At 35.7% G+C, this 19,553-nt stretch overlaps 1 protein-coding gene across 1 annotated transcript; it reads left to right on the top strand.

Moving 5' to 3' along the window:
• Nucleotides 1-867: 867 nt before the first annotated feature.
• On the top strand, nt 868-19,468 carry LOC135686628 (vascular endothelial growth factor receptor 2). The gene is made up of 17 exons (XM_065202895.2): nt 868-1,020; nt 1,713-1,856; nt 3,534-3,821; nt 5,433-5,753; nt 6,902-7,186; nt 7,612-7,796; nt 8,571-8,712; nt 9,111-9,416; nt 9,766-10,092; nt 10,600-10,875; nt 11,849-12,015; nt 12,701-13,010; nt 13,597-13,898; nt 15,106-15,299; nt 16,026-16,269; nt 16,635-16,774; nt 17,695-19,468. The coding sequence occupies exons 1-17, from the start codon at nt 1,017-1,019 to the stop codon at nt 17,837-17,839; spliced, it is 3,780 nt and encodes a 1,259-aa protein (XP_065058967.2). The 5' UTR covers nt 868-1,016; the 3' UTR covers nt 17,840-19,468.
• The last annotated feature ends 85 nt before the right edge of the window (nt 19,469-19,553 follow it).

Raw genomic sequence — 19,553 nt, 5'->3', positions numbered from 1 at the left:
TTAATATGTTGTGAAATGTTTGCTTTTTTCAAAGCCATTTACAATATTTTGTCTATTCTTTCGATCATTCCAATAATTTCTCTTAATATTCAGCATTTGCAATGTACAAAATTTTGATTTCAAAATTTATAAACCATGTCTTTCAAATGACAGTTCAGATATTTTGCTATGAGTTTGTTTGAGTACTGTTTATAAATGTAGTATTATGCATGATTTGAAAATCATGATTTTGCTACATAAATATGGAGCCTATTTTAATAACCTTGGAAGCCTAAATCCATTCATATAAGAATCTGTTTAGGCTAATTGAAAAAAACCAGGATCTTCTTATACGCAGGTTTTTTAATGTATTCCGAGTTTTTTATCAGCTATACATCTTTATTGATACTGTTAGAAGTTTTGTTTATAATTAAATAAAACTTATGACAGCATGCACCTCAGAGCGTTGCGAAAAGTGGGAGTCTAAAAAATGCAGGGGCTAAAACCGAATAAAGTGAACTACTGTCAGTAAATAGGCTTTATATAAAGGGGAGGACAATAGAACAGATAATGTTTAAAGGCGATCTGTCCCCTTCATGATGCTCAGGGAAATAACGCTATTGTGGTTCTTCATTCTGATTGTTTATTTGTGCATTGAATCAACGATGCATGAATATGAATAGGCGCAGAAGTAGAGATTAGAAAATTCGCAGCACCTTTCCTACTTTTTCGCTGTGCAATTTTCCGCCTTGTAAAATAAACCAATCAGAGCAGCATTTGAAATCACCTGACTTCTGTTTTGGTTGCAGATGGCCCACGTTTTTCCGCATTCCTTTTCTCAAACAATCTCGCCTATAAAACGTCAATAAAATAGGTTGGTAATTATTCATTTCTTGCTTCTCGTACACAATCCGTGTGTTCATATTAGATTCATATCAGATTATTACTCAAACATTTGAGTTTCAAATTGACGTAAACTGGCTTGAAAGTTTCATCGTTCTACCAATAGAAATAAAATAAAGAATATGAAATAAAGAATGGGTAAGAATTTCTTCAAATTGCTGAATTATTGGCTGCTTATTTGCCTGCTCAACAGCAACAGTTTTAAGCAAATGCACTAACAGGATCTTACATGCTCTTGCAAGCTTCGATGGCGACCTTTGAAAGAATGAAAGTATTCTAAATCCTGAACAAATTTTTCTAATCCAGTATCGCTTTTTGCTGTTTTGCTTGCCTTTTTTGACAAATTTAAAATTTTAAGCTTTCTGATAAGAACATTCTTCCGACAATCGCTATATTCTTTTGTAATTTTCGCAACGAATTCGCATAAAAAAATATTTCTTCTCGTGTCGTGAAAACTTCTTCTCGTGTACATAATTTAAGACCATAGAAAGTAATGGGGTTAGAGCGGTAACCCCCTCCCTCTCCCCTCCCTATACTAGCTGGCATGTTAAAAAGGCCTTGTCATGTGAAAAAGTATCTTGCTCTGAACTGAGCAAGAACGAGGCGTGTCCTACAGGTCACGTGACCACATCCTGTACACTCGTTTACTGAATGGAAAGTTATGAGGAAGGTGGGAGATTTGCCTAGAAATAAACTTTCTGTACTTAGAGTCAACATTGTAGCCCGTCGGCTAGATTCTTGGCAATAGCGTGAAGGATATTGCTGAAGAAAGTTATATGATTACTGGCCTCAATGTAAAACGTGATTTGTAATCGTTGACCATATTTTAGGCCATATTCTGATTGTATACAGAATGCTGCCGACAAAGGCCCATATACCCCATGTTTTCATGGTTCTGCATGTCACTTTGCTGGTTGTTATATTTATACAAGAATCATCTTCCAGCCAATGTGGAAGTTTGCAAGAGAAAAAAGGTAATTTTATTTATTTTGCTTATATCATCATTTACTGTTCTATGATTTTATAGGGATTTTATATATCTACCTCTCTACTCCTTACTCTTCCCTTTACCTTCATGACCTGAATAGCCTATATACCTTTAGTAACCATATAAAAATATCAAGAAGAAGGACTGAGATATGGGCTTTTACCTTAAGATTTAAGTTCTATTTATATCCCAGTAAACATTAGGCCTGTAGAATTGAAAACATAGCTTACAAAGTGAACGTAAGCATTATCAGGGACTATGTTCTACAAAACTAGTTAAACAATAACCTGTTTGCTTCGGTAGAATAACTTTTAAGCAGGGAGATTGTGCATCAGCTAGATGAGAGTGTTAAAGATCTTAAGACAAACATGCTATATAATCAATTAAGAACATTGTCTGTGAAAGGCCTTTGACAAAGTTAAAAATTCAAAACAATTGTGATGGTAAAAAACCCATGTGGCCTGGTAATTTCATGAATGTGCCACAGGGTGGTGTCCTAGGTCCTTTTTTGTTTGTATGCTGATTATCATTCTGATTTTGTTTCAACTGCTGTTAAAATATATAAAATATTTGATGACACTTAGTATTTGCAAAGGAAAGATTAAAGGTTTTAGATGAAAAATTCAAAGATCACATAAAGGGGCAAGAATTATCCAATTCGTAAAATCTCCAATGAATATCCAGTGTAGCTTGAAAAATAAGATCACACCAAGGATGGATGCATCATCAAAAATTAATCCTAGGACCTATAATTATGAGAAAAAAATGCTGAGATTTTGTAACCCCTCCCCTACATTCAATATATAATTTAGCTACATATGATCCAGCTTGGAATCAAGAGGAGAGGGAAGATGTTCAACATGCATTTGTGCATGCTATGCATACGTTTATGTGTTTGACTCAATAGCTTTGAACAGGTTTATTAGCAAGGAGCTTCCAGATTTAAGGTGTTCCCTCACTTGCAGTTACACAAAGTTTAGGTTTTACAAGCTAAAAAACCCTCACATCTTCAAAAATTATTGTATATTTCTATTTGTAGTGACTTTGCTTTGGCCAGTTTACATTTTTTTCCTTCTCATTCATTCTGTCACATTCTCTCATTGTAGCACAGGCATCCTCACTAGGTGTTCTCAAGTATTTAGAGTGTTAAGCCAGGAAAACAAGCAGATTTTGTTCACTGAGTTTTCAACTATTACATATCTTTTGCCAAAAATCTGCTCAAATTAAATTCAGATCTCATACTAAACAGGCTAAACTAGAAATAACATAGATATTCCTGTTTTTTGTATTAGATTCTATATTCATAAATCATATTCACTGTTCATTAATTTAGCTTAGGAAATGTTGGTGATAAAAGGGAATGAGGGAGACCAATGATAACATTGAAGGGAATGGTGCTGGGTTGATGCTGGAGGGATTGGCTCAATGTGCAACATCAGGCAGATTTACATTCCTATTATAAAGCACGCTCATGCTAATGTAAAAATAGCATTACCTGCAGAATGGTCTAAATTTCATTCATTGGTTTAAAGCGTTTTACTTTCAGAAGCTAGTTTGTTGACAGAAGTCATGCAAGCATAATAAATCTTATTGGTGTAGAATTTTTGGGATGAGTGTTTGAATTTTTCATTAGGTTTATCTTTGACAATTTTGAATCTTGTAGGGGACTTTGCATTCACTGCTAAAAGCTGGATTGCCAAGATTGCCAATCAAGACGACAGTGTGGTAATAGATTGTACAACAAATAATGGAAATGCAACTGTTTATCTTCAGTTTAATCCGCATACTGTGTGGTTAAATTTGACATCAGACAGTGATTTAAAAGTTAACCAAGTTGGCTCAGTGTTTGTCATACCACAGATTGATAATAGGTACCTAGGGTATTATAGATGTGTTGCAACCCTGATGGAAAGTAACATTTGTCTAGTCAAAGGTCCTTTGTTTGTTGCAGGTAAATATGTATATCATATTTTATTCACTCATGCTTTGGTGTACAAGTAATTTGGTCTCCTTAGAAGAAGTATATACCGTATTTACTCTAATATTCCCACTGTGGGATTAGCGTTTCAACCTAACAAAAAAGGCGGGATTATTCAAGAGGCGGGTATATTGGAGCGGCCGGATTATTTTTCAATGTCTTGAAGTCTATTTTGAGGATACCGTTTCAAGAAAAATGTCTCTTAAACCTGATTGTGGCAAGTCAGAGAAAAAAATATGCAATTTCAACATGTATGGGGGGTTAAAATTAAATGGGGGTGGGATATTTATTTTCACAGACAAGACAGAGCAGATATTGTGCTTTATAGACTGTAGTACGAAGTCAAAGAATCAAACATATTTTTGTGCTGCGTGACTTGGATGTTTGATAAACTTGCAAAATAAGACAGCTCTCTGCCCTCTCCTGTCTATGACATTATCATGTGATTAAACCCATTCACTCCAAGCATGAGTTTCAATCTTTGATTTGGAAGACCATACAAAGTGTGTAAAGAATAGCAAATGCCAATTAAAAGTTTCAATCCGGCATGCAGGATTACTGGGGAGACGGGATTATTCTAACAATCTATGAAATACAAGCGGGATTACTAGAGAGGCGGGAATAAAAGAGAAGCAGGAATATTAGAGTAAATACGGTAGGTTATATTGAACTCACGAAAAGTGTTGCAAAACCAAAAACTGTGTATCAAGACAATGAAGTTTGAAAGTTTCAAAGTACTTTCTTCTCAAATTCAGTCATTACTGCTATGGAACTACTAACTTCTAAGCATCATCTTATTTTATGTCAAGGCACCTTTTAACATACTGGCTAATGAGTTATAACTTGCTGTCCCACTGCTGAAATATGAAGCCAATTGTTTTTCTCACTGCTAGTGGGCCACTTTATTGCAGCATCCTCTGTTTTCTAGAAATATGGATAGGCCCCTTAAAGGTTTTGCCCCATTAGTAAAATATCCTTAAACTGCCTATGTAGGACGCAACGCCCAAAGATTGGGGGATAGGATAAAACAACATGTTCTTTCCAAAGTAAGAAACAAAACTGCCCCACAAAACAGTGATGAAGCCTTTTATTTTGCAGCAAAATATTAGTTTGTTTGTCATTTTGTTTTTATACTTTGGCTATTCATATTGATTTACATTATATTGGATAATATTATATTGCATAAAGGGTGGGGGTAGAAGCACTATCAAAGAAACAAACAGATGTAGATTAAACAGTACACCTAATTAATTATCTTCAATTTACTTTAATAACATGCTTAATTAAGAGAGAAGGGTAGATGAAAAATCAAGACTTTCAATAAAAGTTGAATTTGTGATGGTTCTAGAAGGAATACTCTTGAATTCTTTCTCTATATCTGATTGAAAGGAAGTTGTAAGTTTGAAATTTGGGATTTAATCAAACAGAAAGGCTTGTTATGATATAGGTCATCATCTGGAAAATTTAGCCAATCATTCCTTAGTATAAATTTTGCCTTAATTTTTGCACAGTAATTCTTCCATTCATTGATCTTTACAAAACTTTTATTCCATTTTTCTCATAACCAATGTCATTTTGACACAGCTAGGAAAAATATTGTCATTGAAATACTTCCACGAAGTCCAATCATAGCTATTGAAGGAGAACAACTGAGCTTCTACTGTTTGGCACAAGGAACTGGCTCAAAATCAGATTCATTATTAAAGTGGTATAAGCAAACTGAGAGTGGTAAGGTTCCATTGGATGGTTCATTGATAACAAATGATGGCTACATAGCGGGAGGCAAAGGATATGACAAGGATATTGTTAATATTGAACGGGTGAAGAAAAGTGATGCTGGAATTTACATTTGTGAAAGAGCTGGATCAGCTACCGAGTTTAATAAAACAGAGGTCAGAGTTCAGGGTAGGTGTCAATTACCAGTTCACTGATTTATCATTTTAATGTATTTATTTTCAGTATGTTTGGCTTTTTTGTATGCTTCCGTTGAAATATATATTTCCTATTTTATCTGCTTCCTTTTTTCTAGGCTTAACATTAAAGTTTTCTTTTTATTTTATCTTGTTTACGTTTAGGGGAAGGGTTTTCATCAGGAAACATTTCTTCCACCAAATGTAACTAACATTTTTTAAGTATTGAATCGCAAGAAGTTACTACACCAAAATTTCTTGCGCTTATATTGTTTTCCTTTAAGGTAGGTAAGAAAATAAGTTTGGAAATAGGGAAAGGCCTGAGTGGAATTACAATGCAATGAAGGAGTAGCTAGGACGTATAGAAAAGAAAAAAGGGCAAAGTTTTGATCAGTTTTCTGTCTCTTGATATCGTAAATCACACTAGATGCAATGAAATTAATTTCATTGTACAATGCTAAAACCAACCCCATTTCTGTTCATGGAACTAGCTTGCTGACGTGAATGATTTACAAAAAAATCAGAAGCTATGAAAGATTTTGATTGAATACGAACACTTGCAGGCAGGACCAAAGTGGATTTTAATGTTGGTCAAAAAGGCTTTTAGGGTAATTAGGAAACTTATGATAACTGAACCAGAAAATGTTTTGGCTTTATGAAAGTCTGCTGAACAGCCAAATAGACAAACAGGAAAAGCTGCTATAACCTTAATAAACTAGCAGTAGTAAAGAAATAGGAGAAATAAGTTCAGTTTTTGAGATTAAGTCACGTTGCAGGAAGGTTAACAAATTTTCCACCACTGTTTTATACAGTGAATTGTCTTTAGAATTGAATTAAACTTTTGATTTATTAAGGAATTAAACTTTTGATTTATTAGCATTCAACACAGTGGTGTTAAGCTTTTCAGAGAAGCGCTGGATATAGTGATAATTATTATAATACACATTTTTTGTTTTAAGACGCATTTTAATGATTATAACACACGCCATTTACAAGGTTTTTTGATAGTGCTGAGAATTTAACTGATCCATTTAACATTTTTGATTTCCTACGGACATCATGCAACAAGGACAGAACGACGGATGTTAAACTGTTAAAAAAGGTTTATTTGTCAATTTATACACATTTTTCATTTCATTTTAGGTCCTGTTGCACCTGAGGTTACTTTGCAGCCACTCAGAAGGGAAGAGAGGGTCACTGAAGGAAGTCGCATTGAAGTAGTTTGTAAAGATGTGAAAGGTGAACCAAAACCAACTAAGGAATGGAGAAGCCCAAAGGGAGAAGTTCTTTTGAAATGTGATCAGCATACAGAAACATGCACATTGAGAATTAGTAGTGTTTCCTATGACAAGCATCATGGAAAATTTACATGTGTGGGAAAAAATTCTGGTGGCAGTAGCAGTATTGATATATTTGTTAGTGTCTTGAGTGAGTTGCCTTTTTTCTACAAAGTTAGTCATTTCTACTGACGTGTCATATTATTATGAGGTGGTCGGAATAGTAGAGTGGCAGAGCGATGACGTCATAAACCTGTTTTAGAACTTTTGGATATGGAACATGAAATCTTATAGAACATCATCAATAACCTCCAAATTTTGAAAATTTGTTAGATCTGTTACAGACTGCATGAATTATGGCTAGATGGGTACAGGACTTTTCCTCATAAAGCTACTGTGATTTGACCCTGGTTCTATTCCAATTTTTAAAGTTTTCACTAGTCAATTTTCCAGCTTGCCACAACATGCCTTTTGGGGGTAGTTGTCGCCTCTTCATACGGTTTCATGCATTATTTCCTACGAATTGATGAACCTTGGTTTCCTTTGCCAGTCTATATTGATGATTATTACTTTCAGTTGGAGTCCAATTGCAAAAGGGTCCTGCTATTGATGTAGCACGGTTTAAGGATCAAGCAAAACTGACTTGCATGGTAGAAAAGGCTAATCCACTGCCAACTTTCACATGGTTTTACCAAGTTTGGTCTTGTCCAGGCAGTGTTTGTAAACCGGTGGACGACCAGTGGACAAAAGCCTTTACCAAAGTAAGAGAAGTTTTTTTTGTTCAATTTTATAGTCAAATCGAATTTTGTTAGTAATAGTAAATAGTTTATCAATCAAATCCACACCAAATTCTTCTTGCGTTTGCTATTTTCATAGAACTTTGAAGTATCAAATTTTATCTTGGCTTATGAAGAGTCCCATTCTGTAGATCTTTACAAGAGAAAGATCCTTCAACCAAAAATCCTTCAATATTGTAAACCGTATTTTCTCGAAAAATAGGCCGCGTCTTCTATCTATTTTTGTTCAAAAAGCGCAACCTCTATTTCGAGGGCGGTCTCTGTTTACTTTTGAAAAGAAACGGACTTGGCTGAACAAATAATACAAGACGGTAAAATAGCCATCTCAGTAATATAAAACCATCCACTACTTTCATGACCTTATCATGTCCATAGTCCATATCATGTAAAATAGTTTTTTTGTGCTTTTTCTCTGTTTTATCTACAGGGAAGAGCAAAATAAAATAAAGAACTTTAGTAGCAGATATCACGTTTTTAGATAGAAAGTTCTGATAAGTAAATGCGGTTTTTATTCGACGGGGGCTTACTGTTTAATTATTTTTCATCAAAACTGCGACTTTTATTCAATAGTGGGTTTTATTTGGAAAATACGGTATGATTTTTTATCGTATACTATTGACATATACAAATATGGGCAGGCACTGATTTTGAATGCATTGCAACTGGTCACTTGAGATCAATTGCCGTTAAGAATACGGCTTAATTTCTTGCATTGTAGCTTTCTCTGTCCAATTGTAGGTTTCTGTTGCTCCACCGGAATCAGTTGCTGCAAATACGAGCATTTTAACTGTTCCGCCTTCACAAATAACTGCATTTTACAGCTGTCAAGCATCAAATGGACTTGGCACCGACTTTCGTAACATGACACTGCACAGATTAGGTACGATGATCTTTTATTTGTATTATCGCTGAAGTACCAATTTTATCGGATTTGCTTCACTCATTCATGAATCTTGGCCCCTTTAAGTACTTGATAATTTCAAAGTCTGAGCTTCAAAAGGTTTCTTTATAAATTTTTAAACCTTCTATATGTGACGAGCTTCTTCCATCTCTTCCAGTCCCTCTATTTTTCAACTTAATTGTGTTATATTCTTTTACATATAATTAAGGTGGTATTGCTTATGCTAATTTAAGTAGAATGGAACTTGTATCGTAATATTTTATATGAATATATGCATAAATAAAAAAAATTAGGTGATGCTGTTTTAGGAATGTTGCTTGAAAATTTAATAGGCATGAAATTACTCTTTCAAATTCCTGTCGTCTCTTTCTTTATAGAAAATCCTCCAACAGTTTTCAAAATTTCTGCCACAAGACAGTCTGTGAATGAAAATGACACCTTCCATCTTAACTGCACCACATCGGCAAGCATCTACAAGTCAGTCAAGTGGGTAAAGAACGAAAAGACACTTGTAGAAGAACCACCTAGATTGAATCTAAAAACTCTAGAAACAAAAGACTTCCTACGAGTCACAGTCATTAAATTTAACACAGTCAAGTTATCTGATACTGGAGATTATAAGTGCATTGGAAAGATGGCTAATGGAACAGAAAAGACCATACAACATATTCTGAATGTCAAAGGTAAATAGCACCGCCCCTGTGAACCACCCCTTTCCCACCCCCTTCTCACTGTCAGGAGCGTTATAAATCACAGTACAGGACTTGGCCACTTTAAGAATGGCACCAACTTTGCGCTCCTCTAGTCATGTTTTTGTATATTCTTCGAAGCATCTTTTGTTATGTACTGTATACATGGGTATTTACTTCTTTAATAGCTTCCCTAGCATAAGTCTTGAACAATTACTTTGTTACTTGTTAAAAGAAACTAAACCCCCCTCCATATTTCGAGAAATACTTAATATTTCCCTATCTTCAGTGTTCCTTATCACTTTTCATGCTGGTTTAATTTGCAATATCTGATTTATTTCAGCCTTAACAGCCCCGTTTGTGAGTGGTTTTGTCGACCGAGCAGTTAATCAGTCATTCGAGAACGTGGTATTTCTCTGTAATGCTACGGGAAACCCGTTGCCAAAAATAACATGGAAACTAGGAAACAAGAAAATTGACAGCGTAGGATATTTAGATGACATCAAAGCTTGTAATATCAGAAAGCAAGGATTTTTCTTTCTCAATGGGATGCAAAAGAACAGACTTGCAATATGCGATATGAGTTATAAAAAGCACGAAGGGACTTATACCTGTACAGCAAGCAACATTGTTTCCTCTGCCTCCGTCAGTATGAAAGTCCATATTTATTGTAAGTATTTTTCAAAACTTGATTTTGCTTTACAGTTTGTTCTTCGTGATATCAGTAACCTATCAGAAATGCATTATAGGTATCAATGCTTCCGTTTCTGAATGTATCATGATAAGAGCTTAAGCCTTGGTCTGTTCAGCAAAGTGCAAGCAATTCTAAATAAGTTTCAAAAAGTCTGGGTCTTCATCTCTCAGGAGGAGGCAGTTTTTTCAAGCTGCTTCTAACTCGTCGTTGAAGCTTCAATATAATGTTTGTAGTAAAAACCGTTCCGTTTTGAAAATGTTCACAGTTGAAACCATAGTGTGTGTATTGACAAGAACAAATACTATTTGTTGATGGTCATTTATTAAATCATGAAATTATTATGCTTCTTAGTCTCATATTGCTGTTTACATTTTGAATAAACTTTAATATTCTGATAAAAGATGAAAAAAGGCTTATTTACTTCTCATCTTACTTGAAAATAGAAAAATTTATAAATCTTTTAAAATGTAATCTATTTTGCAGCTAAACCAATGATTGTAAAATGGCACGAGAACGTGGGGTTTGAGCCTGGTTCTAAAGTGAGACTTTTCTGCGAAGCTGACGGTAATCCTTCTCCAAATGTTACGATATTCCGCGTTGTGGATACAAAAGAAAGTCCTTTAGAGGGACAGAATAGATACAACAATGGGTCGGTGTACATTTCATTTGAATCGGATAGCCACACCCAAGGCCGCTACTTGTGCGCCGCAGAGAACAAATATGGCGCATCAAAAAGATTTGCTAACGTTGTCATTCAAGGTACGTTTTGGCCAATCTGAGTTGCGTTTTTTTTGGTCACAAAAAATATCCTGTCAAGGCAATTTTGTTTTTTAGTTTTTTGGGTTTTGCCAAAGCAAATCGATTGAAATAATCTTACGGCGTAAATGCTGATAAAATAAGATATCATCCTACTAGAAATATGAAATTTTTATTTTTCAAACTAAACTATTTAAGGAATCCCAGAGTAATTATTTTTAGCCCTTTTCATGCTTTTATTTGAAAGTAGAAATACACCCAGTATATTTTTCATTCTCCGGTTCCCGGGACATTAAGAAGAGGATTAAAATATTGAGTGCTGTTATTTTTGTATCAATATAAACATTTTCTGGAAAGAAATTACCTTACCCCTACCTTTCCAGTCATTCTAAAATTAGTAATAATATAGGAAAGCTGATCGGCATTTCTCTTGTTTTGAAAATAAAGTATATAGTTGTCATTATGTAAATTGTTAAAGTGTATATATCTTGAGTGTGATTCTTAAGCAAATCATAGTCTTTCTTTGCTTGGATAGTTGGACGGCAGTGAAAGCTTTCTTCACTAGACATAATTGTATCCCAGAGTAAATATTTTACAATAAAAAAATACATATAGAAAGGAAATGAAAGTTAGAGTTTTTGGGTGATAATTATTCTGTTTTAATCGAGAAAAGTCTCTAAGCTCGAACTTCCGAGATCAGAACCTGACCATTCAGAGCGTGTTTCTTTTATTCAATGATTTTGTAAAGGGGCTGAATTATCGCGAAAACATGGCGCTGATCATATTTTCGTGAATGTCGATAATTATCTGGTAAATAAAATTTCTACCCTTATTTCTTCAGGTTTTCTATCCTTCAGCACTTAGCTATATATGTAATGATTGCCTTATCATTTAAGTTGATATTGCAATCAACATCATGTCGACCCACCTTCTACGAGCTCTATGTTGTTTTCTAACGAGTTTTTGTTCTTTTAAGGACGCACTTCTACTGTGGTGAAAGAACCTCTTTCGTCAAGCATAGTAGCTGCCATTGTCGTTTCCTGTTTAGTTTTTGTCGCAATTGTTATCCTTGTGGCATTCCTCTATAAAAGGAAATTGGACAAGAAGTATGCTCCCTACTTGAAGCCCAACAAATACTTCGAGGTATTATTCTCTTAGAAGATATGGATGAGCACCAGAGACGATGTTTTATTTATTCATTGTGCAGAACCCCTATCACTTATATCATAGAACCCATATGTTCTTATTCATTTGAATGGGAGCTATGTTTCAAATGGGATAGAATTACGATGTGAGTGAGTGAGTGAGTGAGTGAGTGAGTGAGTGAGTGAGTGAGTGAGTGAGTGAGTGAGTGAGTGAGTGAGTGAGTGAGTGCGTGAGTGAGTGAGTGAGTGAGTGAGTGGGTGAGTGAGTGAGTGAGTGAGTGAGTGAGTGAGTGGGTGAGTGAGTGAGTGAGTGAGTGAGTGAGTGGGTGAGTCAGTGAGTGAGTCAGTGAGTGAGTCAGTGAGTGAGTCAGTGAGTGAATCAGTGAGTGAGTCAGTGAGTGAGTCAGTGAGTGAGTCAGTGAGTGAGTCAGTGAGCCATTGAGTGAGTCAGTGAGTCAGTGATTCACTATCGAATTTAATTGACTGATTGGGTGATTGACTGGAATTGTTTTTCAATAGATTGACTAGATCGATTTAATGGTTGTTTTGATTGACCAGAGTGGTTGAATGCCTAAGAAAATCATTGAATTTGAAGTGATTGATACATTTGATTAATTGATTGACTGGAGTGATTGGTTGATTGTCTGATTGAACTAACTGGATTTTTAAAATTTCTTCGTTAGATGGACCCTGATAGGACGTTGTTCGATCAATGCAGTGAGTTACCGTACGATCCAGACTGGGAATTCCCCCGTGACCGACTGAACTTCCTCAAAATGATCGGATCTGGTGCATTTGGTGAGGTTTGGTTGGCAGAGGCCCAAGGCATCCTTACACTGGAACCGAGGGACAAAACAAGCAACGCCGCTAAGAGGAGATCGAAAATTAGAAAGAGTCAGAGATACACACATGTACATGGTAGTGAAAAGAAGAAGAACGCGCTGACGGATACAGTGACCGAAAAGACTCTAGTAGCAGTCAAAACATTGAAAGGTCTGTTTACCATTTCAGAAACCGTTTTCTAACTTTGCATCAGATGCAGGAAAACAAGGAGATTACATTCGCGTTTTGCAAAAAAGGGCTTAAAGGTTGATTTTCAATAACAATAGTTCTCGTTGCAGTTAAGATTAGGAATGCTGAATTGGTATTTTCAAGTCCTTTGAGTTATAAGTTAAAGGCAATCTGTCACGACGTTGATTGATTATAAGAACAAAGGGATTTTTTATTGTTTCCAGTCCCCCTTTAATTTATCGCATTGTAAAAAATATGGCGGAGCGCTGGAATCGTGTTTAGGCTATTGTTCCAGCTATTGTTCTCGTTAACCAATCCACAACGAGACAGACTGCCTTTAAGCCTCGCAATTTTTTGTTGTACCTACGAATATAAAACATTTTGTGTATCAGTTCCTTTCTCAATGGATAGCTGAATGCTATTGTTATACCATGTGCGTTGCAGCCTCACTCTTGAATCCAACTTTTACTCACGCAAACTTCACAACCTTGTTTATCTAGTTGCAAGGTAAATCTGAAGTCTCTTGTTTGGCCATTTTTGCAGTTGCCTTTGTTTTCTTTATTCGTAGGAGACGCTTCTGACAACGAATATAAGGACTTGGCTTCTGAACTGAAAATTTTGATTCATCTTGGGGAACATAAACAAATTGTTAATTTGATGGGTGCTTGTACACGGGGAGGAAAACTTTGCGTTGTTTTGGAATATTGTCCTCACGGAAGTTTGCTGAACTTTCTACGAGATAGAAGAGACATTTTCCAACCAACATGGTTCAAGAATGAACCCGATATGGCCAAAGAACTGACGTATATAGACTTAACAATGATTGCTTATCAAATTGCAAAAGGAATGGACTTTCTGGCATCGAAAAAGGTTTGTGGCTATCTTACTTCCCCCTACATTATTCGGTACTTAAAGGGGCTGTGTCACAGTTTTGTAAACAAACCAAATACACGGGACATTGTGCGTTTTTAGCCTAACTTGTTAGCCTAATATTGGATAATGGCGGAAAGTGCTCCGGTGCATCGATAAGCTCGATAAATTGTATTTTCTGAGCGTATTTACCGAACATGGAATGGACAAATGCTATATTTCAGCATATGTGTCGACAATCGAAACGATAAGTGTATGTTAATTTGGTCTAGGCTAACGAAATGAAGCTTCATTCAATCATGACGAAGATATTCCGTTTGTCTTGGTGAATTTAGATGGAATAAGACATTCTACAACAAAATGATTACATACAATTTGTCCAGCAAACTTTAATAATGTTTTTTGCTTATAATATTCACCGGTAAGGTAGGTTTTTTGGTGTCATTTCGGCCAATTTCTATAAACAGCTCCCTGCGAGTTGCGGAATCCTAGCCGTAAAGTGGCCTTTGTTTTTTCGTATCGCCATCCTTTATCCAAAGAAATATGGTGATAAGACTGGAGAAAGAACTTTCATTATTCGTTTTCTTTAATAAAACATCCAAAAATGCAAAAGGCTCGAACGATGAGCACGGATACAAAAATCTGCTTTATTCCATATTGGTTTTCCTATTGAACGCAGGTTGTTTCACCCAAACAACTTTCGCAAACTGGCGTGTTGCCACGCGAGATGTCCTATGTGACACTGCCCCTTTAATGCCCTGCTGCAAGGCAAAATTTTCATGAAGCGCATATAGCACGAAAGCTTTAACCCATACTGCTAAACTGCTCCAATCCGCAGCACAAGATGCCAGACAGTGACCTCTTGTAAACATTTCGATGCTGGCCCATAGAAAGGAAAGGCGTAGGTTAACGCTAGCCAACAGAAACGAAGGCATGTGTTAGGTAAGCTAACCAATAGGAATATAGGCACGTGTCAGTGATAGCCAATAAGAATAAAGTCGTGTTCTAATGCTACCCGATAGGAATAAAGGTATGTGACGTTGCTTGCCAAAAGGTGATTAGCTTTGCATTTACCGTTGATTTTTTTTCTTTTTTACCGTGAAATTATCTGAGTGACAAAATGAAATGCTTATTTTGCCTGTTAGCGTACCTTAAATCATTGTGTTCGCAGTTTTAAGTAGTATTTTTTCTATTGCTTGATTTTCAGTGTGTTCATAGAGACATCGCGGCAAGAAATGTGTTGATTGGAGTTGATTTCCTCGTGAAAGTTGCTGATTTTGGCCTTGCGCGAGATATTTATAAAGATGAACTCTACATCAAATCGACTAGTGGGCTTCTCCCCGTCAAGTGGATGGCGCCAGAATCTTTGTTTGATAAGATCTACACAAGCCAGAGTGACGTGTAAGCATATATCTCTTTCATTTAAGGCACTATGTTCCGACGCATTTCGCTGGCCATTTAAATTTCCCATTGGTTGGACTACACAATAGACCTATTGTTACGTATCCAATCGGTGCAAAGCCTATTGTTAACTGCTTAGAGCGGAAATAATCTTTCCTCCTGATATTACTGTTTTTCAAAGTTAATATTCAAATTAAAACTTGCTTCACCATCTCAAATTTTTTAAAAGATTCTTGACGTTATTTTTGTAGCAACAGCATAACTAACAAGCGATAAAGTTTTCTTAGCAACTCCTCTTGCAAGTTGAAGAAACTAATCTTGTATTAAATCAAGCGAAAGGACTTCTCTCCAAATATTTACGACATCTTAGCGTTCTTAAAGCAAGTTTCAAATAATGTTTCTTCTCATAAGTGTATTTGTATAAATGCATGTACCTTTAACCTTATAATAAGAATTGAAAGGTGCATAGATAGTTGTATTTGAAGTTATTCGCCCATTAACCTTAAATCTCGTTTTTTCGAGCACGAATATCGTTTTTCCTCGTTTCCAGAATGCAATTCTCAAAGACCAAAGTTTCCCCTGCGCAGTATTTTGTGTTACCCTTCCCCCCCCCCCTTCCCCCCAGGCACTCCATGTCAATTGCAGTAGCCTATGACATGCTTCTCTTGGCATATGGTTTTATCCAAAGTGTTCAATTTGTTATCGTTTTCCTTCTCCTGTCCTCAGGTGGTCTTATGGAATTGTTTTATGGGAGATTTTCACCCTTGGAGGATCTCCGTACCCTGGATTACCGACGGAAGATTTATTCCCATTTCTGGAGCAGGGCCGTCGAATGGAGCAGCCGGAGTGGTGTCCGTTGGAATTTTATGCCCTTATGAATGATTGTTGGGAAAAAAATCCGAATGACCGGCCTTTGTTTTCACAGCTTGTTGACCGGATCGGACAAATTATTTCAAACCGCTCTGGACAGGTAGATAGCACCTGAACTTCATCGTTTCATAATTTATTTTTTATCTATTTTTAATTTATTTAATTATTACTCATTTGTTATTCATTTGTTTATTTATTTGTTTTTTCCAAATCAGCTTACATTTTAAAGCTATTCATTTTTGTATATTTCCTATTCTCTTTATTGAACAAATTGAACCTGAGAATGTTAAAATTCCAGACAACGAATTTATTCGCAACTAAAATTCACAAAATTGAGAGGCATTTAATGTTTGCAAGCCAAAATTCACCAAAATCGTCCTAAGTTCGTTTCAAAGTTTCCTATGTTTCAATTTTTTGAAATATTTTTTATGATAGCTTGTTCATATGCAAATGTTTGCCTTTAAGGAGAATCCTTACCTCCAATTCGAAAGTGAAGACGGCGCAGCCAAGCCAAGTGACTCAGACTATTTGATTCCAATTGTAAAAAAGAAAAGCTCTTTTGATGATGATGATGATGATGACTATATTTCTCCTGTTGTGAACACGTAAGTCGGTTTTGGCGTTTTTACTGTATAATTTTTTTCAGTACTCAAGAATCTAGTTTCGTTCTTTGATAACTTGTGCTAAACTTTGCAGTTCGGAAAATTGAACTTGTGCGTGATTTCCAATTCTTTGTTTTTTTGTTGAATCTTGTCTTCACTTTGCTCGCTTCGTGTCTTCTCGTGTCACTTGCTCGTAGATGTACATGCTCGAAACGTCATATTTTTCAGACTTATTTTTGTTCAGTTTAACTTTTTATTAAAATATTGACTTATTATATTTGCAAGCATGCATGAATTGTTTTGGGGGAGGGGAGGCATCTTGTGTACCGCTGTAGGGAATACTTTGTACCATGGGGTATTGCATGAGTCTTTTTGGGAGGCATCATCGTCTGTACTTCAGGGAATACTTAGTACCCTCTGGGAATACAGGACTGTAAGATACGATTAGTACCTTAAGAGTTTGTCATGAGTTTATCCCCTATGGTGGTTTGACTCAATTTAGAAGCAAATGAGTTTTTATTATCCATTATTATATGTAAATTCGTTTTTAATTGTATTATACTGAACATGACTCTGGTTAGAGTGGAAAGGTTTGAAATTTTTATTTGACTGAATTTCATGTACCTGGAATGTCTTGACTAACATCGTATTTTCCATTCATTTTGTCTAAACTACACGGACTGCCTTAATTGGAAGGTCAATTTACTGCTATTTTCTGGGTTTTTCTTCTAAACTACACTTCTTAACTGAAATGTCAATATTCTGAATTTTACCAAATGGATTCACGTCAATAGAAGTTTGAATACTACTATCGCGATGTCTTTTTGTGGCTGTACTTGTTATTTGTCTGATCATTAAACTGCGTTTCCCAAAGTCAAATGAGTTTGTGATTTATAACAACGTCTCCCTTTTCCTTATTGCAGCGAGGGAAAGAGGAATCAGGAAAGCGCCGATGCTCATTTGTACTTAAACGATGATGCGGTGAGAATGAGTCTGTTGCACGATTACGATTCGCACGCATCAGATTACAACAATACGGGCCTTTGCAGTGACGAAATTGCGGTCTAAGTGCAAGGCTGGTTCTATGGATCTCAACGTATGGACACTTACCGTAAATCCTCGAATTGCCCTCCCCCCTCGAAAAAAGCCCCCCCCCTCAATAAGCCCCCACCCTAGAACTACAATTTTCCAATAGCCTCCCCCCTTGAATAAGCCCCCACAGCTACCGTATATTCTCGAATTGGACCCCTCAATTTGACGGTTTTGCCATCTGAGGTTGCCTATGGCGTTTTATTGAATTACCGCGACAAATTCGTACTTTTGGTAGTAATTAATTAAATGCTCATAAAGAAATTCCTACTAAAATAAACAAGGTATTTTAATAATGTCTTCTTATTGTCTACAATAATTTTATAAGCGCCCCCCTCGTACAAGCCCCCCCCCCCCTCAAATAAGCCCCCGTCCAAAAACATCAAAAATAAATAAGCCCCAGGGGGCTAATTCGAGGATTTACAGTATGCCACTGCTTCATGCATTCTATAGCTTTGCATTTTTAAAAGGCAGCCAGTATTTATGTTTTTTAAGCAAGTAAGCACATACACCAACATATGCCATTGTGGTTTTTTTAATTTTCAGGTTAATGTTAGATAAATACTTCAACATTTAATATAGGTTTTGAAAATATTTTTCCTGATTTAAGAATTTTTTTGAAAATTTTTACAATATCAAAATTATTGAGTATAATATTCCCAGTTAACCAAAGTTCTTTTCTTTCAGTAAATTTTTCGCTTTATTTACTATATCTATTTTAAAATCTCAAAATATGATCGCTACTCTTTTATATAAGAACTAGATAATTTCATCCGAGGCTCAATGCTACCTTTTTTTGATAATTTGTGCCCTTTAGTGTTCTTAAAGTTGTTTTTTATTCAAAAAAATATTTATCTGCAACTACATGCTGAAAATTGTTTCTAAAACCATCCAAAAGTAATTTTGCATAACATTTTCAGCACTTTTGGTAAGCCAATAAAATCTGCTGTGGTTTGTTGATATGAGAGTAAATTTTCAGGAAGCATTGATTATTCATCTGAGGCTAAGCATGTTCTAAGTCTGTTCTTGTTTTTTGACAAATCAAGCCTCTATGCTCTTATAAAAAGAGGATGTATTTGGGTCGCTATGAAATCACAATGTTTTATACATAGAACTACTTGAGTTTCATCAGTGGCGGAAATTCATTTTCAGGTGGAGGGGGGGCTCAATGCCCACAAAATGAGCAAATTTGCCGACAAATGATATAATTTACCGACAAAAGTAAATCTTAACCGACAGTTTAGCACTTGCCGCCCCCCCCCCCACATCCCCGTAATTTCCGCCTCTGAGTAGTATAATCGCTGTAAGTATCATAAGAACTATTTAGACAATTTCATTTGATATTTACTTTACTCAGAGTTATAATTCCTTATTTTCTTTATATTCCTCTTGGAGCCTTTATTTAATATTCCAAGAACTCCTCTTTTTGATCTTATTTTATATTTTGCAAGCACTTCTTCCATATCATTTACTTTTTTATTTTTGTATACGCTAATGCTGTATTTGATGAATTCCATATTTGGTAATGCCCTCAAGGGTTTTACATGCCACTTATCTTTTGACTTGTTATTAAAATGTTCACTTGTTATCAAAATCTTCACTTCACTTTTCATGACTCTTTTTCATTGCATTCGTTGAACCAACTTTTACTGTGTCTGGAGATGTAACAAAGAAGTGAAAAAACCAGATCGGG

The sequence above is a fragment of the Rhopilema esculentum genome, chromosome 6, assembly GCF_057945365.1.
Source record: "Rhopilema esculentum isolate cy_ngs chromosome 6, ASM5794536v1, whole genome shotgun sequence".
Taxonomy (NCBI): Eukaryota; Metazoa; Cnidaria; class Scyphozoa; order Rhizostomeae; family Rhizostomatidae; genus Rhopilema; species Rhopilema esculentum.
Note: the sequence above shows the minus strand (reverse complement) of the source record. Positions and strands in the feature narration are given on the sequence as shown.